The sequence below is a fragment of the Monodelphis domestica genome, chromosome 2 (assembly GCF_027887165.1).
Source record: "Monodelphis domestica isolate mMonDom1 chromosome 2, mMonDom1.pri, whole genome shotgun sequence".
In the NCBI taxonomy this organism is placed as follows: domain Eukaryota; kingdom Metazoa; phylum Chordata; class Mammalia; order Didelphimorphia; family Didelphidae; genus Monodelphis; species Monodelphis domestica.
In genome coordinates, this window is record NC_077228.1 from 113,077,898 (window position 1) to 113,104,267 (window position 26,370).

At 41.4% G+C, this 26,370-nt stretch overlaps 1 protein-coding gene and 1 non-coding gene across 2 annotated transcripts in view; one reads left to right on the top strand and one right to left on the bottom strand.

Annotated features, from left to right (window-relative positions):
* The window catches only part of CD34 (CD34 molecule), a 39,414-nt gene extending 20,970 nt beyond the window's left edge, over positions 1-18,444 (bottom strand). Inside the window, exons 1-2 of the mRNA XM_007481323.3 lie at positions 17,891-18,444; positions 899-1,180 (exon numbers count right to left, since the gene is read on the bottom strand). Coding sequence (XP_007481385.2) covers positions 899-1,180; positions 17,891-17,969 — 361 coding nt within the window. The 5' untranslated portion in view covers positions 17,970-18,444. The remainder of the gene's footprint in view (positions 1-898; positions 1,181-17,890) is intronic.
* Positions 18,445-24,033: 5,589 nt separating this feature from the next.
* LOC130457798 (small nucleolar RNA SNORA17) lies at positions 24,034-24,121 on the top strand. Its single transcript, XR_008917072.1, has one exon. It is a non-coding gene; the product is annotated as a small nucleolar RNA SNORA17 (small nucleolar RNA).
* Positions 24,122-26,370: the final 2,249 nt, after the last annotated feature.

The following is a 26,370-nucleotide window of genomic DNA, read 5'->3' on the forward strand; positions in this document are numbered from 1 at the left end:
CTTTGAAAAGTCACTTAATGTGTTTGCCTCCATCTCCTTAATTGTAAAACGGGTAGCTATCCATTTACCTTGTAAAGGAGCAGTGCCTACTCAGAACTGTTGGGAGGATCATAATAAAAATAGAACAATATTCTTAACTGTAGCTCAATAATTGCAATAGGTCATATAAATATTGATTCCCTCCCCTTCCTCCATTTATTGTATTTTTATTTATTTTGTAAAATATTTCCCCATTATATTTTGGTCCTTTCATTTGTAATCTCCCTGAGGGCAGAGATGATCTTTTGCCTTTTTTTTTTGAGGCAGAGAGAGGATATTCCCAGTATTTAGCCTAGTGCTTGGCATATAGCTGATGCTTAATAAATGTTTATTTTTTATCATTATATTATACAAGAATATTGCTATTATTTATTCATTGATTCATTAATCTTCTAAACATTCAGGAGTGTTGTGGGCATGAGGCCAGGACAGTGTTTGACACCCCTAATCTTAGGAACTATAATTTCCAAACCAGCATGGAAAGGGTTCTGATCTCCAAAAGGTCAGGATGACTCCATCTAGGCTAAAATGATACTTTCTTCTAAGAGATGTTGCAACTGCTCACGTTCACCTGTATGAGTCGTGACAATCTCTTCCTGACCCCATTTGGTACTTTCCTGGCAGAGATACTGGAGAGGTTCATACTTCCTTCTCCAATTTATTTTTACAGATGAAGAAACTGAGGCAAACAGAGTTAAGTGACTCCCCCAGCATCACACAACTAAATAAATGTCTGAGGCCAGATTTGAACATAGGTCTTCCTGACTCCAGGTCTGTCATTCTATCCACTGCCCCACCGAGCTGCCAAGGGAATTGTATAAGCATGAAAAGGGTTCCCAAAAGGCCAGGTGTTCCTTACCTGCGTTAGGTGTGGTTGAAGGCGTACTCTCTGGAGCGAGGCTGCTTTTCTGAGAAGTGAACCTGGGGCTGGGGCTGGGGCTGGGGCTGGTGCTGGGGCTGGGGCTGGGGCTGGGGCTGGTGCTGGGGCTGGGGCTGGGGCTGGGGCTGGGGCTGGTATCCTTCACGGTTTCTCCAGCTGTTGATCCTTTCCATAGAGGAGTAGAAGAAAGTAAAGGTTCTTGTCCCGTCATCAGTGTTGTGTCCTGGAGGTCACTGTTATCTGCCGCTTCTCCTTCTCCAGCTTTGGGGAGAATCAGAAATCAGAATTTCTATACTGGAAGAAAGCTGAGCAGAATCTGCCCACCTAATGCCCCAACCTCCATGCAGCAGTCTGGGCGTAATCCTCTCCATCCAACAGACAGGACTACCTTTTCCCAGGACTGTTCCTAATGCCTCTGGCTCATCTCACACCAAAGAATCCTAGAATGTTGGAAAGGAAAGGATAAGGGGAGGGCAGCTCATAGCGTCAGAGAGCTAAAGCTGGAAGGGAACACATAGGTGGGTCAACTAGTCAAAACCCTTATTTTACACATGAGAAAAGTGAGGCTGAGGGAGGATGACATGCCCAAGGTCACAGAGTAGTGAGGATTTCAATGCAAGTCCTCTGAATCTGGAGGTATTCCCAGGAGACCTGAGAGGGCATCTCATAATGTATTTCAAATAAGAAAAACATCCAAGTTGGTGAATTTCAACCCCTCAGAAAATGTACTTTTTTCTTTAAATAATTTTCATTTGATATCTTTTCTTTTTACAATACCCAAGTTTCCCCTCCTACCCTTTCCTTTCTTTTCTATTAAATATAATACTAAAAGGACAAAAGGCCTAGAGATAGGAGGTCCTGGGTTCAAATGTGACCTCAGATATTTCCTAGTTGTGTAACCCCAGGCAAGGCCCTTAACTCCCATTGCCTAACTCTTACTGTTCTTTTGCCTTAGAACCAATACACAGCATTTATTCTAAGATGGAAGGTAAGGGGTTTTTTAAAGGCTCATTTTTTTAAAAGAAAAAGAGGAATGAATGAAATAAATCAGCAAAACTAATCAATACACTGAAAAAATATTGAAAACATATGTAATAATCTATACCATGTACTTCTCCCACCTCTGCAAAGGAATTGTAGGGGGCGGGGGGTAGTCTTCTCATATCTCTTATTGAAGGCCAATCTGTTTTTTTTTCTAAGACTTTGGTAGTGATAACAGCTCCCTGAAGTCTTTCCCTGACTTTTCCCCACCTCTCCCCTCCCCTTTTTAAAAACCCTTACCTTCCATCTTAGAATTAATACCATGTTTTGGTTCCAAGGCAGAAGAATAGAAGGACTAGACAGTGGGGGTTAAGTGACTTGTCCAAGGTCACAAAGCCAGGATGTATCTGAAGCCACATTTGAACCCAAGATCTTCTGTTTCTAGGTTTGGCTCTCAATCCATTGAACCACCTAACTGTCCCATTTTCTTCCTTCTAAATTAATTTGTATTTCCTCATCTGTTTTATATTCTCTCAGTAGAATGTAAGCTCTTGTAGATCAAAGATTTCCCTCCCTTTTTGTCCTTGTACCTCCAGTGTCTAGTAAAGTGGTTTGCACCTAGCAGATGTTAAATTAAGGTTTGATGAACTGAAATGAATTCATATTATCTCAGGTCTCTACATTAAGTACAGTCTCTATAATCTTTAGCTCTTTATCTGTCTCTCCCCTCTTCTACCTTCATTTTCTGATATTCCTTTTTTTGGACTCCAAATCCATTATTTTTCTCTTCAGGACACATGACTCTAAAGATTTCCTCCTCTTATCCCCATGAGCCAGGAGGCCCCTAGGCAAACACTGATCTATGACCCAGGTTCTTATCTGGTATTTGTTCCTGTTCCAACTAATTAAAAAATATTTTATTTCCCCAATTACATGTAATAACAATTTTCCATATTCATTTTCTGAAGTTAAAAGACCCAAATTGTCTCCCTCGATTTCTTCCCTTCTCCCTTTCTCAAAGCTGATAAGTAATTTGATCTGGGTTATACATATTTCCATATTGGTCATCTTTCTAAGATAATACTCATATAAAACCAAAACCCCAAAATAAAACCATAAATAAACTAATGTGAAGGATGGTAGGCTTTGATCTGCAGCCAACTCCAACAATCCTTTCTCTAGAGGTGGACAGTATTCTTAGTCCTAAGTCCTTCAGAATTGTCCTGGATTGTTGGATTGCTGAGAGTAGAGAAGTATTTCATAGAGTTGATCATCATTGAATATTGATGTTACTATGTACAAAGTTCTCTTGGTTCTGCTTATTTCACTCTGCATCAGTTCCTGTAGATCTTTCCAGCTTTTTCTGAAATCATCCTGCTTGTCATTTTTAGAGCACAATAGTATTCTATTACCAACTTGCACCACAATTTGTTCAGACATTTGGACATCCCCTCAATTTCCAATTCTTTGCCATCACTAAAAGAGCTGTTTTTGTACAAGTAGGTCCTTTCCCCTTTTTGGCCAATTATTTAATAACTTTTCTGGGTCTTGGTTATTTTCTAAGAATATTCCATCTTCCTACCCTTGGAAGTGAGGATGGAATCATGATGGTAAGGAACTCTCAGGACCCTAGAGGCCAATGTAAGAGAAACCTGAGGAAGGATTCAGGGCAAAAGGGGAACCCCAGTGTAACATACCAGGCATGGAAGTATGGTTGATGTATTAAATACTTGATCAGAGCAGTTAATGATCAATGTATAGGCAGTTCTAAGGGCAAGAGAATTACTGGGCCTAAGCCACAAAGGCTTAGCCTTCACCTTGTCAAACCTCATTCCTCTGAAAAGCACATGTCAGGTGAATCCCCACCTACTCTGATCTTGTCATTGTCTATGCAACCAATGTGAATCAACTATGCTTTGTTACCTATTCATTGATCCCTGCAATCCACAATAAAGCCTGGGGGTGAAGCTCTAGGTTCTTCCTCTTGTTTCCTACAACCTTGGAACCTTCCCTGATCCATCTCTCTTTATCATTCCTAGCACCATTCTTGGCCACGTGCTATCTTGGAATTCTTACTTCCAACATGTTCTATTATTTCTCACATTTTCCTTTTCCAGAGTTCCAGATCACCTCTTTGAACCAGACTCTCTGTGTTGTCCTAGCCAATGAAGACAGAACACTTGCTGAGATCTGGGACCATCTCAACAGGGATCTCATGATCATTCCAAGATCAGAATTAAGCTTTAACATCTGCCTAGAAAGAAAGAATGACATCTTTGTTTACAGATGATAAAAAAGAAGAGCTTAATTTCTTCCCTACCCCAGAAGCATCCAGACACAGTTAAGAGAAATAGACCTTTCTACTTCTGCTCTGAGTTCTCCCTGCATAAATCTGAGAATCAGAGCATGTTAGAGCCAGCTGGCATGTTAGAGGATATCGAATTCAATCCCTTTATTTTACAGATGATGAAATTGCAGTCCAGAACAACTAAATTATTTCCTAATCCTTGAAACTCTTCTCTTACCTTGACTGGTCCCAACTCTCTCCTCATGATGACAGCCTCTATCTACAACATGCCCCTCTTTCACCTTCCCTCAAATGGACTTGCTAATAATACCAGCCAGAAATCAGTAACATCTCATTCCTAGACAATGATGGATTTGAATACATAACCCAAAGAACCGAGACTGTTTCCTATGACCAGCCTACTATTTTCATCTTGGATACTTTTCTTATGATGTTATATCAGAACTTGGTAACATATTAACCAACCATCACAGATATTGCAACCTATTAATTATATAATAACAATTATTAGGACAGAAATAATATTTACCAATATTAGGGGAAATTATCCTCTAAAGTCTTCCTTTTTTTGCCTCATTTGAGCAGGAAGAAGGTCCAGGATTCTTAGGAGCTGTGCTAACAGACCAAGAGTTCAGCGGAGTTCTACCAAGATGGAAAAGCCTCAAATATGGGCTAGACAATGGGTTACATGTCATCTGTTATCTAGAAAACCAACTTAAAATTATGTCAAAGAGGCTTACCATCTGATGGTGAACCACCAATCTGTGTGTTTAAACTAAAGTTGATGAATACCATCTAATAAAGAGAACAGAACAACAGTAGCCTATTTTAGATTAAAGGATCCAAAGCTGGAAAGGACAAGTCCAAAACTTCATTTTACAGATGAGGACACCAATAGCAGGTTACTTCATTTGTCTGGGCAGAAAGAACCCTGGACTTGGAATGATAGAATCTCGGTTCTAATCTTATATCTGTTACTTGCTTTCTGTGTGACCCCTTTTCCTACACTGTGTTGAGAGAAGGGTCCATGCTGTTTAAATCATAGCTTTTCTGAAGTATTAAAAGACATCCCCAAAGGACCATTTGCGATACATCCATATTCCTCAGTACATGAGGTAGCTGAGACTGGTAGATTACTTGAGCTCAGGAGTTCTGATCTGCAGTGGGCTCAATCTAGTGTACGCATTAAGTATGATGTCAATATAGTGAACCCCAAAGGGCAGGAAGCCAGCAAGCTGCCTAAGGAGGGGTCGGTATGCTTACATCAGAAACAGAGCAGGTCACTGGGATCAGGTTTATAAACTTTCAGTCCACTCAAGATAGGGAGACTCATTCTCAAAAGGAAAAAAAAAAGTATAATTTAAAACACCTATTTTCATTTAGTTGGTGTTTTGTTTTGTTTTGACTTTTTAAAAAGCTTTAGTATTTTAAAATTTATCCTTGTAGCAAACCTGGAATGAACTTGGAAAATTAATATCCTCGTTTTATTGAAGAAATTGAGGCATATGACGGAAAGGACTTAGCTCACTGAAAGGGTGTGGGGTTTGTTTGTTAAATGATGTTGTTGAGTTATTCCATTTCCTTGGAATAAGTGGTAATGAGACTGGTGATAACCACTTTGCTCCCTGGAGAGTTGGTGGCAAGGGGTCCAGGTTGAAATTAAAACCTTTGGAATCTGGGTATTTTTCTGTTATTTTTTGCCGGTCTAGAGTCAAGGTCAGAAAGTATATAAAAAATAAAACATTGCTTTCAGATTATAGGAAGCAGGTGGTAAATGTTCACAAGTTCCCCAGTCTCTTCCTTTCCTAGATGCATCAAACCAATATGGTCTAGAAAGTATGAATTTAAAAGGGCAGGGCGTCCCTCCTCCACTTCTCCCCCTCCCTCTCCATTCCAGTCCCTTCCTGGTTCCTGGGAATCTCTTTTGGCTCAATCTAGCCCTTTTCTCTTTCTGTAAAGGAAGCTGGACCGTGCTGTAATGATGTCATATTTTGAACCCCTTCCCCCAAGGGGCCTCTTTCACTCAGACAAACAGTTCTGAACTTTTCCAGATGTTGAGAGAGATGGACAGAAAGACAGAGACAGAGAAATAGAGACAGGGAGGAGGAAGAGCGAGGGAGAGAGAGAGAGAGAGAGAGAGAGAGAGAGAGAGAGAGACAGAGAGAGAGAGAGAGACAGAGAGAGAGAGAAGGAGGGAGGGGGAGGGAGGAAGAAAAATGAGAGAGAGGGAGGAAGAGAGAGAATGAGAATAGAGACTATTGTTGAATCCAGATGTGAAGCATCTTTTGGATTCTACCCAGCCCAAGCCACCCCCATCCACTGGAATAATCTACTCTGGGTTTATAGAAGCTGTTTCCTTCAGTGTCCTCAGCCTAATATTGAAACAGGTAGTAGGAACAAGTTTTGACTGAGGATCTCCTCCCAACCTCAGGGTTCCCACTCTGACTCTTGGGTGAGCAAGATAAGACAAAATGGCTGTCTTTAGGTCAAGCTTGACAAAGGAACAGAGAAGGGAGGGAGGAATGAGGGATGGAACACTCGCTGGTTAACTACAAGGAAAGAGCAGGTAGTTTAGGAGAACTTGGAATAAGAAAACATCCTGAGTTCTAATCCCAACATTGATTTCTATAATGCTCTTTTTTAAACCCTCACCTTCTGCCTCAGAATCAGTACTGTGTATTGGTTCTAAGGCAGAAGAGTGGTAAGGGCTAGGCAATAGGGTAAAGTGACTTGTCCAGGGTCACCCAGCTAGGAAGTATCTGAGGCCAGATTTAAACCCAGGACCTCCCATCTCTAGGCCTGGCTCTCAATCCCCTCAACCACCCAGCTGCCCCCTCAATGCCTTTCAATAAGTCTCCAGACCTTTAAACCTCCAATGTCTTTATGGACTGGAGAGAAATGGCCTCTGTCCTGAGAGAATGACTGTCACAGTAGTCATGGCTGACAGGTGTCATAAAATTACTCCTTTGATTCTGTCTCCTATCCCCCTACCCATGAGCCCCCCTGAAAATCTGTGTATAGTGATATATGAACAGGTAGATGGTGCGGTGGATAGAGTGCCAGGCCTAGAACAGGAAGACTCATCTTCCTAGGTTCAAATCCAGCCTCAGACACCAGCTGTGTGACCCTGGAGAATCCACTTAATCATGTTTGCCTCAATTTCCTTATCTGTAAAATGAGCTGGGAGAAGGAAATGTCAAGCCTCTCCAGTATCTTTGCCAAGAAAACTTCAAATGTGCTGTGAAGAGTTAGACATGACCTAAAACAACGAAAATAACGGAAAGAAGGCTGGAGGTAGAGTTAAAAGACCCAACTTCAGATCAGATCCTTTGTGAGATATGTCAAGAAAGGGGTGAAAAGGACAGAGAACTGGGATTGAAGCCTGGGTTCAAGACCTGCCTCTGATGCCTATCATGTGAGGCCCTGGACAAGCCACAGACTTGTCAGAGAAGGTGTTGACCTGTATTGGTAGAGGGAGTTTTCTCATCTGGAGTTCTTCTACATCAATGAAATCAGTTCCAGTACCAGAATCCTTCTGAGCTTTAGCTCCTCTTCTATAAAACTAGAACTAATAATGCTTGCACAACTTACCTCACTGGGGTCTAGTAGTGAGAAAAACTATTTGTCAATTCTAAACACCATAAAAATGAGGATAATTATGTAGGTGCTACATAGGGTAAGGCTTGGAGTTAGGAAGATGTGCGTTCAAATTCCCCCACAGATGCTGAGGTGATCATAATTGAGCAAATCTTTCACCTCTTTGCATTTCACATTTTCCATCTGTAAATTCGGGAGAATAATTCCCACAGACCTTCTCCCAAGGTTGTGAGGTTCCAAAGAAGTAAAATATATACAGAACTTAGTAAACTTTTAAGTGGCTATAAAATGTCAGTTATTATTATCTTCCTTTCTTTTTTTCTAGGGCAAAATGTCCTCAACTCCAGAGTGGCTTGGAAAGATTGCGAGGTACTTGAACAGGGCAAGGTGGAATCTTTCTTCCTCACAACTTTTTTTGTCAGGTTCTTCCTACCATGATGTTTACACTTTGAGTTCAAACCAAGTCATTAAGTAGTCTACTGAGAATGTTCTTCTATTGTTTGTTTCATGGATGTCTCCCCAACTAGAATGCAAACTCCTTGAAGACAGGGAATATAACTACACTTGTGCAGAACTCAACCATCTAGAACTTCACCTCTGATCCAAAGAAGGGCATGTGGGCAGCCAAAAGAGGTATCAAAAACTCACTGCACTTTCCTTATAGAAGTTCTCATTTTTTACAGCCTGCTGACTTTTAGTTTACAAACATTTCTAACAAGTCTGGCCATGTTGTTTTCAAGCCTATATCATATTAGAAGCAACAAAGTCCTAGGAACATAATAGATCCTTGAATATTTAGTGACTATTTGGATATCTACAGCACTGGATGTCCCATTTCAAAGAGGGCCATTGTCAAACTTCTGCATCCTTTTTGGAAGCGAGTAAGCCCGGTATCTGAGGAGTCTGGGAAACATACATCAGAGGAATGTTTGGAAGATTTGAGGATATCTGACCTGGAAAAGAGAAGACTTTTTTCAAGACATGATAGTGGTCTTCTAAGACTAGAAGAGCACTCCATCCCTCATTCCTCCTCCCTTCTCTGTTCCTTTGACAAATGTGGCCTAAATGCTGCCATTTTATCTTGTCTTGCTCACCCAGGGCACAGGGTGGGAGGTTTGAGATTGAAAAATATATCCTGAGTCAAAACTAATATATCTTTTAGGAATAGGCTGAGGAGGTCAAAGGAAGCAGTTGCTATAATTGAGACAATATCTGAAATTTGATATTGTCTTTGTGTTAGGAGGCAGAAGTAGTAGCAATGGGCAGAGAACAGGGTGAGGGGGCAGCTAGGTGGCTCAGTGGATTGAGAATCAGACCTTGAGATGGGAGGCCCTGTGGTCAAATCTGGCCTCAGATGCTTTCTAGTTATGTGACCCTGGGCAAGTCACTTAAAAGACAGGCAGAGAGGAGAGAGATAAGGAGAGACAGACAGAGAGATAGAGAGAAGGGGGGAGAGACAGACAGACAGACAGACAGGCAGACAGATAGACAGAGAGACACAGAGAGAGAGACAGAGAGAGGGAGTCTGGCAAGGCAGATTTAAACGAGATATGAAAGGACTTTTGTAACAATTGGAACTGTCCAGCAATAGAACCTGCTGCCTTGGGCAACTGTGAGCTTTACATCACTGGAGATAATCAGAGCAAGGCTCCGGGACCACCAGTCCAGTATTGTAGAAGGAATTCCTTTATTGAATGAATGTTGCATCAAATTGCAAGGCTACGTTCTAATCATTGAATGAATATAAGACCTCAAACTTACAGCTGAAGAGGACTTTAGAGGGCATCCAGTTGGTGTAATGAGTTCCTAGAATGTCAGACTTGGATTCAGTAAGAAATGAGTTCAAATCCCATCCTAGAAACTTATTATCTGTGTGCCCCTGGCACATTTGATCTCTCCCAGGCTCAGTTTTTTTCATCTATAAAATGGGGATAATAAAAGCACCTACCACATAGGGTTATTGTGAGGACCAAAGAAAAGAATATATGTAAAATGCTTTGCAAACCTTAAAATGTAATCTATATTAGTAAAAAAAATTAAATTTTAAAGTGTAATTTAAATGATAACATTATTATTATCATCTAGTTTATCTATTCTCATCTTTAGATCAGGAAACTGAAACTCAAAAAGGTTAGGTAATTTATTCAAGGTAACAGAGCTAGGAAGAAGCAGAGTCTGGATTTGAACCCAGGTCCTCTGGCTCCAGAATCACAACTCTATACTACATAACTCAGATTATCTATTTTAGGGTTGCTAGAAGCTCAGTTGTTATTCATCCTTCATTTTTTGAAGAGGATCAATGACATCACAAGACTTGTTTTTTAAACTAGATTTTGGAGGCAAAAGTCAAGATAACTGGCAAAGGCCCCGAAGTGCAATGGAGAATCTCAATAGTTATCCTCGGTTGAATAACTGCATACACCCATTTCATATAGAAGCAGGAGAATGGCCAGGATGACCTCCAGTTGACTGCCTGGAGAAGGCCACTGCTACAGAATTTTTTTTAAATCTCTGGATAGGGCAGCCTTTTGCTCTCTTCTATTAAGCCAAAATGCTATTTCCTCTGCATCTATGGCCAGCCAACAGATAAAGGTAGGAGGTACGAATTTGAAAGGCTAATGCCCCAGTCCCAATTTGACACAGGCACCTCCTATGGCAAGCAGATTACAATTCCTCTCTAGAAGGGGAGACTGCCTGAGAACCAATAGTGCAAATGGCTTGGCATGAGGGAGAATACGCCTATGGCGCCACCCCTATTTGTCTCTCATTGTGCTCCTACCCACTTAAAGAATTTCAGATGCCAGTTCTTGACCTCTCTGTCACCTAGCTACCCCCTGGACCAAGACATCCCTGCTTCCAGACAATTCCTTCTGTTTCCCCATAGCTATACAAGAGCCCAAACTAAAAAATCTGTTGGGCAAGTCAAAGAGAAAACAGTAGCATTTCTCACCTTCAGGGATGGTGATCCTTATGGGAAGAATCCATTGCAGCTTGGGAGGAGTGCATTTAGTAGACCAAAGAAGGAAATAGTTATTTGGTAACTAATCATTCTTTTTTTTAAACCCTTACCTTCTGTCTTAGAATCAATACTGTGTACTGGCTCCAAGGTAGAAGAGTGTTAAGAGTTAGGGAAATAGGGGTTAAATGACTTGCTCAGGGTCACACAGCTAGAATAAATTTCTGAGGTCACATTTGAACCAGGTCTCTAGACCTGGCTTTCTAGCCACTGTGCCACCTAGCTGCCCCTTTAAATAATCACTCTTATTCATAAGATGCTAAGAAGTTCAATTAATAAGGTCCTGGGTTCAAAATTTACCTCAGACACTTCCTAGCTGTGTGACCCTGGGCAAGTCACTTTAACTCCCATTGCCTAGCATTTAGCACTCTTCTACCTTGGAGCCAGTACACAGTATTGATTCTAAGACAGAAGGTAAGGGTTTAAAAAAGAATTGATTCTAAGATGGAAGATAAGGATTTTTAAAAACAAACAAGGTACTAAACTTTTAGGCAGCCAAGTGGCAAAGTGGATAGAAGGACCCAAGTTCAAATCTAGTCTCAAATACTAGCTGGATGTCTCTGGACTAATCGCTTGACCTGTATGCCTCAGTTTCCCCATCTTTAAAATGAGGATAATGATAGCACCCACCTCCCAGGCTTATTGTGAGGATCAAATGAGATAATATTTGTAAAGTACTTTACCAATCTTAAAGTCCTATAGAAATGCTGGCTATTATTATTTTCTGCTAAAGGCATTTAAGTGCTATCAGGGCCATCTAAATTGTTATATCTCTGTCTACATAGTACCAGTGAGAATGAGGGCTCCTGGCATGGCAGAAAGTAGCCCAGTGGATAAGGGACATGAATAGGCAGTTTTCAGATAAAGAAATCAAAACTATTAATAAGCACATGAAAAAATGCTCTACATCTCTTATAATTAGAGAGATGCAAATCAAAACAACTCCGAGGTATCACCTCACACATAGCAGATTGGCTAACATGACAGCAGAGGAAAGTAGTGAATGCTGGAGGGGGTGTGACAAAGTAGGGACATTAATGCATTGTTGGTGGAGTTGTGAATTGATCCAACCATTCTGGAGGGCAATTTGGAACTTTGCCCAAAGGGCGATAAAAGATTGTCTGCCCTTTGATCCAGCCAAAGCACTGCTGGGTTTGTACCCCAAAGAGATAATAAGGAAAAAGACTTGTACAAAAATATTCATAGCTGCACTCTTTATGGTGGCCAAAAATTGGAAAATGAGGGGATGCCCTTCAATTGGGGAATGGCTGAACAAATTGTGGTATCTGTTGGTGATGGTATACTATTGTGCTCAAAGGAATAATAAAGTGGAGGAATTCCATGGAGACTGGAACAACCTCCAGGAAGTGATGCAGAGCGAAAGGAGCAGAACCAGGAAAACATTGTACACAGAGACTGATACACTGTGGTATAATCGAACGTAATGGACGTCTCCATTAGTGGCGGTGTAATGTCCCTGAACAATCTGCAGGGATCTAGGAGAAAAACACTATCCACAAGCAGAGGACAAACTGTGGGAGTAAAAACAACAAGGAAAAGCAACTGCTTGACTACAGGGGTTGAGGGGACATGTCTGAGGAGAGACTCTAAATGAACACTCTAGAGCAAATACCAACAACATGGAAATGGGTTTGAATCAAGAACACATGTGATACCCAGTGGAATCCCGCATCAGCTATGGGAGAGGTGGGGAGAGGAGAGGAAAAGAAAATGATCTTTGTCTCCAATGAATAATGCTTGGAAATGATCAAATAAAAAAAAAGCAAAGTAGCCCAGTGGGTTCTGCCCTCCAACTTCCGACTCTCATGTGCTCTAGCTGGCAAGGGCAACATGTGTCCTCATCAATCACAATAATAATAACAACAAAAATAACAATAGCTAACATTTTATTTAGCACTGAAGGCAAGGCATTATGCTACATGCTCTACACTTATCTCATTTCCTCACAAGCACTAGTGATATATATAAGAAGTGGAGGTGGAGACCAAGAAAGGAGACCTGGGATAAGTTAGGGAATCTTACCCCCTCCCCATCCCCAAGGAAACTTTTTCTATTTTGGAAATGGTTCAGGAAAAACAACAAGAAGACTTTTTTCTTCTGGCCTTCATCTCTCCAGTCCCCAAACAAGGGTCCAGAGCATCATAAGGGTGGGGTCAGTTAAAAATCTAACTTGGAAAACAAGCATTGGTCCATATGATCAGGGTCCAAAAAAAATCACTGCCTCTCCTTTCTCATTGGTTTTCATAGAACTCTGCCTAAGCATGTCTAGACAGACTAAAATTTGTGGATTTGATTTAGAAGATTTGGGTGGCCTCAATACATGCACTGACCAAATGGGAAACTTCAGAAAACCACTTGTGAATTTTTGACAGCCTGATTAACTGATGTGCCCTGAGCTTTAGGATAAAGGAATTATGGGTAGGAGGGAGGCAAGGGACTGGTGGGGATTACATGTCAAAAAGCCTATCCATCACAGTCTAACTTAAATTGCTTCCTCCTCCAAGAAGCCTTCCTTGAAGCTCTTTTTGTTGTTCCATCACATCCAACTCTTGGTAACCTCATCTGGGGTTTTCTTATCAAGGATACTGGAATGGTTTGTCATTTCCGGCTCCAGCTCATTGTACAGAGGAGGAAACTGAGGTAAACAGAATTAAGTGACTTGTTCAAGGTCACACAGCTCCTGTCTGAGGCTATATTTGAACTCAAGTCTTCCTGAATTCAGGGCTGGGGCCCTATCCACTGGGCCAATAGTATTTTGTAAACTCTTCAAGATTAGAGACTTAAAAAAAGACTAGCATTTGCAAGGTACTTTAAAGATTTTTAAAAGCACTTTATAAATATATTTTATTCTCACAACCATTTTGATAAGTAGGTGCTATTAATATCCTCATTTGAAAAATAAAGAAATTGAGGCAGGGAGAAGTCAAGTGATTGATCTGAGATCACATAGCTAATAGGTATGTGAGGCCACATTTGAACTCAGGTCTTTCTGATTCCAGGCTCAGCACTCTGTATTCTGTTCTGCTCCACTTTTATATCCTCAATTCTAAAACAGTGCCTGGCACATATAAGTACTTATTAATTGATGCAGAAGGTACCACAGGAATCACCACTGGACAGCTAGGTGGTATAGCTGTTAGAGTACTAGATCTGAAGTCATGCAGATCTGGGTTCAAATCCAGAATCAGAAACTTACTAGCTGTGCATACTTGGGCAAATCACTTGATTTCTCCTAGTCTCAGTTTCCTTATCTGTAATAGCATTTACTTCACAAGGTTGTGAGGACAAAATGAAAAAACATATGAGGGCAAGTAGGTAACACAGTGGACAGAGCACCAGGTCTGGAGTCAGGAGGACCTGGGTTCAAATTTGGCTTCAGATACATTCTAGCTTGTGACCCTAGGCAAGCCACTTAACCCAGATTGCCTAGCCTTTTCTGCTCTTCTATCTTAGAATTGGTAGGAAGGTAGGTAGGTAGGTAGGTAGGTAGGTAGGTAGGATGGAAGGAAGGAAGGAAGGAAGGAAGGAAGGAAGGAAGGAAGGAAGGAAGGAAGGAAGGAAGGAAGGAAGGAAGGAAGGAAGGAAGGAAGGAAGAAAAAGAAAAAATGAAAGGAGAGAGGAAGGAAGGAAGGAAGGAAGGAAGGAAGGAAAGAGAAAGGGAGGAAATATATGTAAAGCACTCTGTAAACCTTGAACTGCTATATAAATGCCAGCTATTATCAACATCATCATCATCATCATCATCTAGTTCAATCCCTTCATTTTACAAAGGATGAAACTATCCCCAGAAAGGTTAAAGATCATTCCTTCAGTCACACAGGTAGTAAGCACTGAAAAGATCTGAACCCAGATCCTCTAAGTCCAGAGTCATGGCTCTTTCCACTATAACCACAAATTCATTGCCCCTTCCCCAGTCCCACCCATAGTAGGTACTAGCTGACATTCATTAAATGGAATTTAGGTAATGAGGCGTTGGGCTACATCTTGCTCAATAAGTGGGAACTGCACTAAGGAGAATCTATAAATTCTGTCCAGGCAGATCTGGCCCTGTCACTGACTTTGTCAGGCAGCAGCCCCTTAGTCTGCTCCTCTCCAACTGCCATGTGGCTGGGATTCAAAGGGTGGAGCCCTCTCCCCTCTGGAAATATCCCATACAATTCTTTTCCCTTTTCTTTTTTTCCCCTCTTACACATAGCCCCAGACAGGATATGGGTGTGGGGTTGATAGGCACGAAGGACCCAAAGGAAGAGGAGGAATGTGAGGGGAGGTGTTAGAGGAAGCTGATAACCTGAGCATGTGTAGTTCTGTACCTCCACCCTCCCCCTTCTCCTTTCCAATATCCCTTTTCTTCTGGGGCTGAAAATATAGCCTGGGTCAAGATTTCTGCCTCTGTCATGCCAAGGCTTCCAGACCACAAAAAGGAACAGGCCACTCAAAATGGGGGTTATTGCCTCTCTGACACTCTCCCACACATATACCTTTCCCCAGCAGCAAAGGAGCAGCTTTTCCCGAGAAAGAGAAAGAGAGAGAGAGAGAGAGAGAGAGAGAGAGAGAGAGAGAGAGAGAGAGAGAGAGAGAGAGAGAGATTGAGACAGACAAACAGACAGTGTGTGTAAAGGGGGCCAGTGCCTGAAGATCTTTGATTACCTTCACTCTTGAAAAAAACTATATATTTTCCTGGGTTTCACTATAACCCTGGCTCCTGATTCTTTCCCCTGCAAGCCTCTCATCTTTTTGGTTTTTATACAGGATTTCTAGAATACCCCTTCTTGGATAGGATATCAAAGCAGCACCTAACTCAATCAATTCTTTCATTCTTTTCTTAAACAACTTTAAAAAAATAAAGACACTACTGATGCTATTTGTGTCTGTATTATAATCATTCCCTGCCCCCTTAATAGCTAACATTTATACTTCTGCTTTACAAATGTCATTTTATATTATATATTTATCTGAATGGGTCTTCATATTATCATTACCATTTTGCAGATGAGTATACAGAGGCAAACAGGTTAGGTGACTTGTCCAGAGTCACATAACTAGTGAAGATCTGGGAATAAATTTGAACTCAGATCTTTTAGAATTTAGGTACAGAGGGTCTACCAATGTGCCATATAGCTGCCCCAAAGTATTCCTTTATAACCAAGAAGCAATTAAGCAAGATCAGGGGGAATATAAAATGCCTCACAGCATCTTTTATATTCCCCCACCCACAGTCCCACCTATCTCCAAGGAACTGAGGAAAGTACATTATCTCCTCTCTGCTCTGGGGCCGGTTCTCATCAGTTCCTGAGAACTCCTTGTACAGCAAAGATGACGATATTGGTCTGTATCTGGGAAATTCTATTGATCATCAGAGAAGAGATGAGGTGGGAGTAAGGGAACTGGGCTTGGACTTGGAGGCCCTGGGTATGGATCCTGCCCTAGCTTCTTATCCCTTTGGCCATCTTGGTTAAGTCCTTTAGCCTGTCTAAGCCTCAGTTTCCCTTACCTGTAAAATGAAGGTCAAATTAGGTTTCTAATTTCTTGCCAGCACTGATTCCTAAAGTTTGCCCATGGTGACACCCAGCAGCAAGGTATTGCAACCACTAGAATTTAAGACACTGAGTTTCCAGGCTGGGGAGACTCAATTATTCTGCCTATCTCTCTCCCTCTCCCCTCCCCCTTTCCCTCTTAATTCTATCTCTCTCTGCAACAGGTGGTAGAGCCCAGCTCACCTACCCGAGGTTGCCGCTTCTTCCCTTCTCCCCTTACCCACAACGAGATAGGGATAAACTAAATGAAAACAAGGCCGCAGTGGAACTAAAGCACCAGGATCACATCATTTAAAGCGGCGATGCCAAAGAAGAACGGAGCATCCGATTGGAATCTTAACTCCCAGCCAACTCCATCCCTTCTCCGTGACTGGGCCTTAACACCTAGGGGAGAGCTACTCCGTTCCAAGGCTTCAGACACACCCCCTCCGTGTCGCTGCCACGGGGGTAGGGGAGGCGGGATAAACCACGGGCTGGGGGTCTGAGGCAACCACACCCTGGAGCACTCAACACCTCCTCCTTCGCCCCCCCCCTCCCCCGGCCCAAAGCGGCTTTCTCTCCAACTGGGTGGGACCCTATGAGCAGAGCCAATGAGGCTGTCTGTGTTCAAGGGGCCTAGGAGCTGCGAGTTTCAGAGCATTCGCTGTGGAGTTCATAGCCCGGGCCTCGAGGAAAGGGCAGAAGGGAGGGAATATCGGGGCACCCTTAAGTGAAACCCCCGGCAGGGGTGGAAGGAACTTCACACAGCGTTAACCCTTTGAATACTCGAGGGACACTGGAGAATGGGGCGGTCTGACCAGAAACAAATATTTCACACCTACTAGGCGCAAGGCCCAGTTGTAAGAAAGGGTGACCTTTGAGGGTGGTATTTTAAAGCAGTACTAAAAGTACCTGTTCTTGATTCCAATCTCTTCATTGGGCACCTAATTCTGCCACCCATTACGAAAGGATGTGGGCATCTCCCACGCACCACAATCACGGCCTCCCCCCTTTCCTCCTAGGTCTCCAATCTCGGTTCAGACAGTCCTTGGGAGGCGGAGGTCAATCATCGCAAGCAACCCCTGGCGCCAGGCAGGTAGCTCCGCTGTCCCCTTTCATTTGGCCAGCATTTCCAAAGCACCATCCCATGGGAACCCGGACTCCACACCTACACACACACACACACACACACACACACACTCTCTCTCTCTCTCTCTAATATTTGGTCATTTCCCATCCTTCAAACCCCCTCTCCCAAATAACTCCAAAAAGTAGTTTCGCTCTATTCGGCGTCCCGACTGCGTCCCGCTCCAATAATTCCCCTTAGAATTTCCTAGAACCCTTCGAGGCACTGCCTGAGTCCAAGCCAGCGGCCGCCTCTCCCAAGGAAGAGATGTACCTTGATTAGGAGGGTCGAGATCTCCCGGTAACCCCGCCTGCAACACCTTCCCCCACCCCAACATCTTAGCAAGCTCCCTCCTCTTAGCCGCACGCCTGGGTGCCCTGGGCCCTGCGCCCGGGTCCCTCGTACTCACACAGCAAACTCAGCAAACAGAGGAGGGTCGCCCAAAGCTGCGGTCGCCGCCCCGCGCTCCCGCTTCTCGGCAGCAGCATCCTTGCAGCTCCGCTCTCCCAGGCAGCTGCACAAAGTCCAGCAAGCTGCCCCGCGCCCGCAGCTCGCTTCCCGCCCCCTCCGCCGGGGGTGGGGGATACTGGCTTTCCCCCTTCCCCCTCCTCCTTTTGACTCTGGGCAGGGCCTGCCCGGGCTCCTTCGCGGTTTCCGTGGGCTTTTCTAGTCAGCCTAAGAGTGGGAGGGGGTGCGGGCGGAGGGCGGGGGTGGCAGCTGTATTCACAGCAGTGGGAGAGTGGCTGTTCGGACCCTGGGAGGTAGTTTGTTTGACCCAGGGGCGCTTCTTCCAGCTTTATATAGATTCAATGACCCTTCTTCCTTGGGCTCTGAAGGTTTGGTTTCCACGTTCCTTTTAACCCCTTTGTGCCTCCCCAGACCCAACGCCCACTCGACATCATTCTTCAGTGTGTCTCAAAGAGCTCTCTCTCTCTCTCTCTCTCTCTCTCTCTCTCTCTCTCTCTCTCTCTCTCTCTCTCTCTCTCTCTCTCTCTCTCTCTCTCTCTCTCTCTCTCTCTCTCTCTCTCTCTCTCTCTCTCTCTCTCTCTCTCTCTCTCTCTCTCTCTCTCTCTCTCTCTCTCTCTCTCTCTCTCTCTCTCTCTCTCTCTCTCTCTCTCTCTCTCTCCCTCCCCCCCCTAGGCAGGTAGCCTCAGAGCCTAAGCTTTGTCTAAAAATTTTTAAAGATCACATAGCACGAGCAACCGATCGACATGTTTATTAGAGACTGCAAGGGCATGTGAGGGTAACAAGCCTGAAGAAATCAGTGACTTCCTGTCTTCAAGGAGTTTTCTATACAGTAGGGGACCGAGATATGTAGTACTACTCACATTGCCACAAAGGAGCTTCAGTATATTAGGCGAAATCTGGTCGTCTGGGAGAAACCATTTCCAATCCCCCTTCCTACTGGTGCCTTCCCTCTGACTGTCCCCAGTTTGTCCTGTATATATCTAGTTTACACAGAATTGTTTTCACGTTTTCTACCTCATCATACTTTGAGCTCCTCAAAAGAAGAGCCTTTTTTATGCCTCCCCTTGTACCTGATTCATGAATATGAATTCCCTAATATTCCTAACATTCTATGGAACTTTACAATTTGCAAAGCACCTTACAAATATTATCTCACTGGATCCTCACAACAATCCTGTGAGGTAGGTGCTATTATTTATTATTATCCCCATTTTACAGATGAGGAAACTGAGGCTTTCTCCAAATCACACAGCTAGTAATCTTCTGAATATAAAACATCCTTACCACATAAGATATGTCAATAGGTATAGTTTGAGCAATATAAAGTTGACAGCATTTTTCTTGAATTCTATAAACATTATTTTAAAGCAGTTACTCTGTGCAAAGCACAAAGAAAGCATAGATATGACATGTGAGAGTAAGGATTGTTTCATTCTTTGTATTGTATCCCTAGTGCCTGGCACAGAGCCTGGAAGATGGTAGGAATTTAATAAATATTGGTTGATCAATTGATGTCTATTGGTTACCCTGTACTAGGCAAGATCAAAGTTTATAAAGACTGTAGATGGGGGCAACTGGGTAGCTTAGTGGATTGAGAGCCAGGTCTACAGATGGGAGGTCCTAGGTTCAAATGTGACCTCAGTCACTTCCCAGCTGTGTGACCCTGGGCAAGTCACTTAACCCCCATTGCTTAGCCCTTATCCCTCCTGCCTTGGAACCAATACATAGTACTGATTCTAAGGTGGGAGGAAAGGGTTTTATTCTCTTTTGTTTTATCTTTAAGAGGGAGCCCCTAGGCAGAGTCCCAAGAGTACTTTTTTTGTTTTGGAAAATTTTATTTAATTAATTTAGAATATTTTTCCATGGTTACAAGATTCATGTTCTTTCCCTCCCCTCTCCCCACCCCCTCCCATAGCTGGCACACAATTCCACTGGGGTTTACATGTATCGTTGATCAAGACCTGTTTTTATATTGTTGATATTTGCTACAATCAAGGAGTTGTTTTTCTTCTGTGTTTCTACTCCCACAGTTTTCTCTGAATATGGATAACGTTCTTTCTCATAAGTCCCTCAGAATTGTCCTGGATCATTGCATTGCTGCTAGTAGAGAAGTCCATTACATTTGATTGTACCACAATGTATCAGTCTCTGTGTACAATGTTCTCCTGGTTCTGTTCCTTTAGCTCTGCATCAATTCCTGGAGGTTGTTCCAGTTTGCATGGAATTCCTCCAGTTCATTAGAGGAAAGGGTTTTAAAAAATAGAAAGACCATAGGGCTTAAGAATTGCAAGAGACCTTAGGGCCCAACCCCCTCATTTTACAGATGGCAAAACTGAGAACCAGAGAGAGACTATGTTAGTTTCCCCAGAGTATTTTATATTACCTTGGGCTGTCCTCATGGGCTTTACAATCTAGGAGGGAAATAAAACACAAATTATATTGCATATTCAGAAAACTACATTGCCACTTTATAAGTACTGGAGGGAAAGTCATGCTTATACAACAGTTTGTCTGAAAAAGATATATTTGAAAGAAACAAGACAATGAGCAGGTAGATCATTATCCACTTGAAATCAAACAAGAAAAGTTATATGGAAGAAGTGACATTTAAGTTGGACTTTAAAGGATGAACAGGAATTCAGAAGATGAAATAAGAGATCATTTCATGCCTGGGAAATACATGGAAAAAACACAGGGAACTGGGAGAAAGTATGGCACATATTAGGAGAGGGCAGAGAGTTGTCAAGTTTCACATAAGGATATAATATGAAATAAAGTTGGAAAAGATAGTGTGGTACTGCTTTGTAGATGGTTTTGGATATCTGGCAAAAGAGTCCAATCTTTACTTGATAGGAGGTAGGGAGTCATTGAGAATTTTTTTTAAATTGGAGTGGTGACATGATTATATCTATGCATAGGAAAGAATATTCTTACAGTGTAAAAAATAGATTGAAAGGGTAGATAGTACTGGGGCAGCTGCATGGCTCAGTGGATTGAGAGCCAGGGCTAGGGACTGTAGGTCCTAGGTTCAAATCTGGTCTCAGGCATGTCCTAATTGTGTGATGCTGAGCAAATCACTTAACCCCCATTGGCTAGCCCATACCACGCTTCTTCCTTTGAACTAATACATAGTAGTGATTCTAAGATGGAAGGTAAGGGTTTAAAAAAAGAAAGGGTAGATAGTGGAGGCAAAGAAATCTAAGAGAAGGTCGTTTTAATACCCAGAAGATTAGCAGTGACTATTAATATATGTACACATACATATATTCTGCATATTAACATATATACAAAAATATTAAAGCAAAGGTTCATTTGATGCAGAACTATTACAGCAGAGGTTCATTTAAAAGAATCTAAGAGCTGAATGGATATAAAAGCAAAAGGGGAAGGAACAAGTAAAGATAGCCATGAAGTTTTGAACATAGAAAACTGTGTTAATGGTGGTGCTAGAGACGATAATAAAGTGGTAATTTTGGAATAAGGAATAGGCTTACAGGGAAATATAGTAAATTTGGTTTGGGACACATTGAGGATCACTTGCCTGGTAGGATATCAAGATGGAGCTGCCCTGTAAGCACTTAGAGATGTGAATCTGGAGCTCAGAAGAGAGAAAGATTTATCTATCAGTTTTTTTAGCTTTTCCTGTAGAAACTAGGGAAAATGTGAGCTAAATGATAGTACAAGTAGGTAAAATTGGAAATGGAATCTAAAAGAATAGCCATTTGTATGACTCAATTCCAACATGGACAGAGCTCTCAAGGAGTGGCTCCAGTGTCTCTGGCCTGTGCAGTTTAATATTTTTATCAATGATTCGGATAAAGGCAAAGACTGCCTGCTTAAGTCTGTAGAAGTCACAGGCTGGGAGAGAGAACTATCTCATGAGATGACAAGATTCAAAAAGAGTTTGACAGATTAGAACATTGGACTGAATGTAATAAGATGAAATGTAGTGGGGTGAAAGGTGAAAATTAATTTTACAAGTACAATATATCTATATAATAATATGTCTAAAAATGTAGAGATTTTAGTAAATGACGAGGTCATTATGAATTAACAAGGTGCCATGGCAGGTACAAAACCTATAGGAGTAGTGGTCTTCATTAAGAGATGGAGAATATCCAGGAATAGAAAGATGTTAGGGATATCAGTATTGTACTCACGTCAGACAGTAGCCTACATATTATGTTTGGATCTGGATACCACATTTTAGGATAGAAATTGATAAGATGGGTAACTTTCATGGAAGGGCAACAATGATGGTGAAGAGTCATGCAGTTGAGGGTAAAATGAAGAAATTGGAGATATTTAGATTAGAAAAGAGATTGACGTAGGGGAAAATGATAGCCATGTTCATGTATATGAAAAATTGTTATGTGGAAAGAGTTTTAGATTGGTTCTTCATGATTCCAGAAAGCAGAGGTGGAACAATGGATGGAAATTACAAAGAGGTGAGTTTAGATATGATAGCAGAAGAAAAAGCAACTGCCTAACAATGTGTTAGAAAATAGAATAAGACTTTTTCTCTATGCCTATCACTTAATAACCTCTCCTCCTTGGAAGTTTATCCAATCTATATCTACTACTCAATTAAAATTCTGGTATTATTATGTGCTGATTGCCAGGGCACTGTCCTTCTTTCTTCAATGACTGCAGTGCCTGACTCACAATTTTTTCTCTTTCTCAACTCCTGCCCTCATATATTTGCCAAATATTCTCTATTATTCTTCTTAACTGCTCTAAAGGCTTTGGTACTATCAATCACCTTCTCCTTGATAATCTTTTTTCTTCAGATTTTCATCAAAATACATTATCTGGGTTCTTTTCCTGTCTCCTTCTCCTTTACTGGATTTTTATCTAGGTCACAACTACTAATGAAGAGTATCTTATTTGATCCTTGCAATAATGCTCTGAGGTAGTTGCTATTATTATCCCCATTTTGCAGTTGGGAAAACTGAGGTAGACAGAAGTTAAATGAATTGTTCAAGGATGTACAATCAGTGAATATCTGAGGTCTGATTTGAACTTGGCTCTTTCTGATTCCAGATCTTTTGCACTATCTTCAAAAAAATTGAATTATATTTTTCTTTTCCAGAGTACATGTAGATGTTCTCTCCTTTCTTCCTTCTCCTCCCTTCTCCCTAAAACAGCAGGTAATAGAACATAGGTTTTACATTTGCTATTCAATACATATTCCCATGTTCATTTTGCTATGAAAGAAGACACATGTTGCTTATACAAGGAAAAACTCATGAATGAAATTCTTTTGTGGCAATGAATAGTAATTTTTTGTCATGTGCCTCTTGGAGTTAGTTATCCTGGATCCTTGAACTGCTGAGAATAGTAAAGTCATTCAGAGTTGATCATCAGACATTATTGCCGATTCTGGATATAATAGTCTGGTTCTATTCACTTCATTTTATGTCACTTCATATAAGTATTTCCAGGTTTTTATTTTTTATTATTATCTTATTTATAATTTCTGATGGTACAATAGTATTCCATTTCAATCATATGCCACAGCTTGTTCAGCCATCCCAATTGATGAACATCCCTTCAATCTCCAGTTCTTTGTCACCACAAAAGAATGGCTACAAATATCTTTGTACAAGTAGGTCCTTTCCCCCTATATGTGATCTCTAATGTAGTAGTGGTATTGCTGAGTTAAAATCTTCATGCACTATCTGTTTCAATATCATTAAGTATATATATGAAGAGGAAAGAAGGTTAGGGTGAGAGAGTTTTAACATATTCCCAAAATATGAAAAGACTTAGACTAGAAGAAAGCTCTAGAGCACTGAGCGGATATGATATAAAGGATTTATGGGAGAACATGAGGAGGAGGATTTTCTGTGATCTGCATATGTGGAGGAAGTGTTCTTATTAATCAGATCCCAGATTGATTAAAGGATAGTAGTCATCCAGTATCTATAATTAGTGTCCCTATGGACCTTTCCTCCCCCATCCTTGCTCCCATCCAAGTCATGTACCTTTTAATTGCTATCATCTCCTCTAGCCTACATGTGCACTGGTATATACAAGTAAATGACAAAGGTTGGGGATCTTCCTAGGAGTTGGGGGCTACGATCTGCCTCTAAGGGAAGCTAGGTGGCAGAGTGGGTAGAGGATGGGTCTTGAAGTCAGGATGTCCTGAATTCAAATCTAGCCTCAGACACTTATTAGCTATGTGACTCTGGGCAAGTCACTTCACCCTGTTCACCTCAGTTTCCTTAACTACAAAATGAGCTGGAGAAGAATATGGCCAACCACTCCAGTATCATTGCCAAGAAAACCCCAAATGTGGTCACGAAGAGTTATGACTACACAGTGACATGTGCCTTTTAACCTCTTTCTCTATTTATATATACTGTTTCTGGGAACTCCCATCATTGGAGTCTTCTCCCTTGCCATTCTCTCTCATAGAAGGGCCCCTTGTTTCCCCACTATAAGCGAGGAAGAACTGGAAACAGCAGAAAGTCTGGCCATCAAGGCTTGGCTTACCCACTGGGATGCCACATGGTCATCATGTTTTGATAGAAGAATCCCCAACTTAAGAATGGAGTCATAGCTCAATTCATCAGGTATTTATTAAATGTGGTATAGCAGATAGAGTATTGGACTTGAAGCCAGGAAAACTAGGGTTCTAATCTTAATTCAGACACTTGCTAGTTTTATGACCTTGGACAAATCTCTTAACTTTTCTGTAACCTTTTTTTTTCCAAATGAGAATTGGAACTCAATGATTTCTAAGATTCCTTTCAACTCCAAATCTATTATTCTAGGTGCCAGAAAGGTCACAGTTCATTTTATTTATTTATTAAAACCCTAACCTTCTGTCTAAGTATCAATTCTTAGACAGAAGAGGAGCAAGAAGTAGGCAAATGAGTAAATGACTTGCCCAGTAACAGAGCTAAGAAATATCTGAGGTCATATTTGAACACAGTTCCTCTTGACTCCAGGCCTAGCACTCTCTCCACTATGCCACTTAGCTGCCCAAGCTCATTCAATTTAACATTATGTTTATAATTGTGCACTGTGCTAGAGAGAGGAAAAAAGGCATCATGAAATAGGCTCTGCATGGCTCATTATATCTGGAGAAGAGGAGAAAAGTATTAGAGGAATGAGGAGAGAAAGCAGGGCTAGAAACTTGGATTTCCTTATAACCCAGAGCTTCCTCAGCACTTAAAAAAATGACTAAAATGGTTTGGATTAGGGGTCAATCTTAGTTTGAATGAATTTTCAGGTCAATGGAGGCCCCCCTCCTCCGGTTTTGTTTGCTGTTTAGTGAAACTAACATGGGTTGGGGTGCCTTTCATTCTCATATTTAGATACAAGTCTTAAGAAACAAAATCAATATATTTTTATGTATGAACTTCAGGCCCTTTAAAAGGTGGTATCAGAGCAAGATGATGCCAGAAAAAGCTGGAAAGATCTGCAGGAACTGATGCAGAGCAAAATTAGCAGAACTAGGAAGAACATTATACACAATATTGTATAACCAACTATGAAAAGTTGGCTACTCTCAGCCTCACAATGATCTGGGACAATCCTGACAGATGTATGACGAGGAATGTTATTTACCTCCAGAGAATGAATTTTGGAGTCTGATGGATGTGAATCAAAGCATGCTATCTTTCACATCAGCATATTTACAAAATTTTATTTGGGGATTTTGGATATGTATAAGTGTGCTCTTATAACAATGACCAATATGGAGATTTGTTTTGTATTATAATAAAAATAATTTTAAATATAAGTAAATTTTTACATTTTAATAGACATTTATTTATACCTTATATATTATTTTTATATATTTGTATTAAATATATTAGTGTATTTTATATATAATAATTATACATAAAAATAAATATAAAATAAAATTTAAAAATAAAAGGTGTTATCAGGGACCTGGTGCTTTTCCTAAGAGAGTAGGCGGGAAAAGAATGTGTGTTTAGAAAGCGTATCTAAGCAGTTGCTAAATCTTGAGGTTTCTACCCTCGGAACATCTTTTACACCTGTCTTTTTCTCTCTCCACCTGCAGCCTCTCCCTTGAATGGATGAGTCACCACTCATGTATTTTCGGTCTCTAACCCATGAACTATTGCACTGATCTCTTAGCTGGCCTTCTGCCCCAGATCCCATCACTCTATCTTAACTTACACATTGTTACCAAAGTGATCTTCCTCAAAGATAGATTTGACCCCATCACTCTTCTACTAAAAAAATTCCAGTGAATATTATTTCTAGCACAAAATATAAACTATGTTTGGATTTTGAATCCCTTCATAACCTGGTTCCACCCTATCTTTGCAGCCTTATTGTAGTTTGCTCAACTCTCTACATGCTGTACAATTTGGCTAAACCGGCCTTATCTCTTAACTCTCACATGTGACAGTGTGTTTCCTGTCTATGTGTCTTTGTATT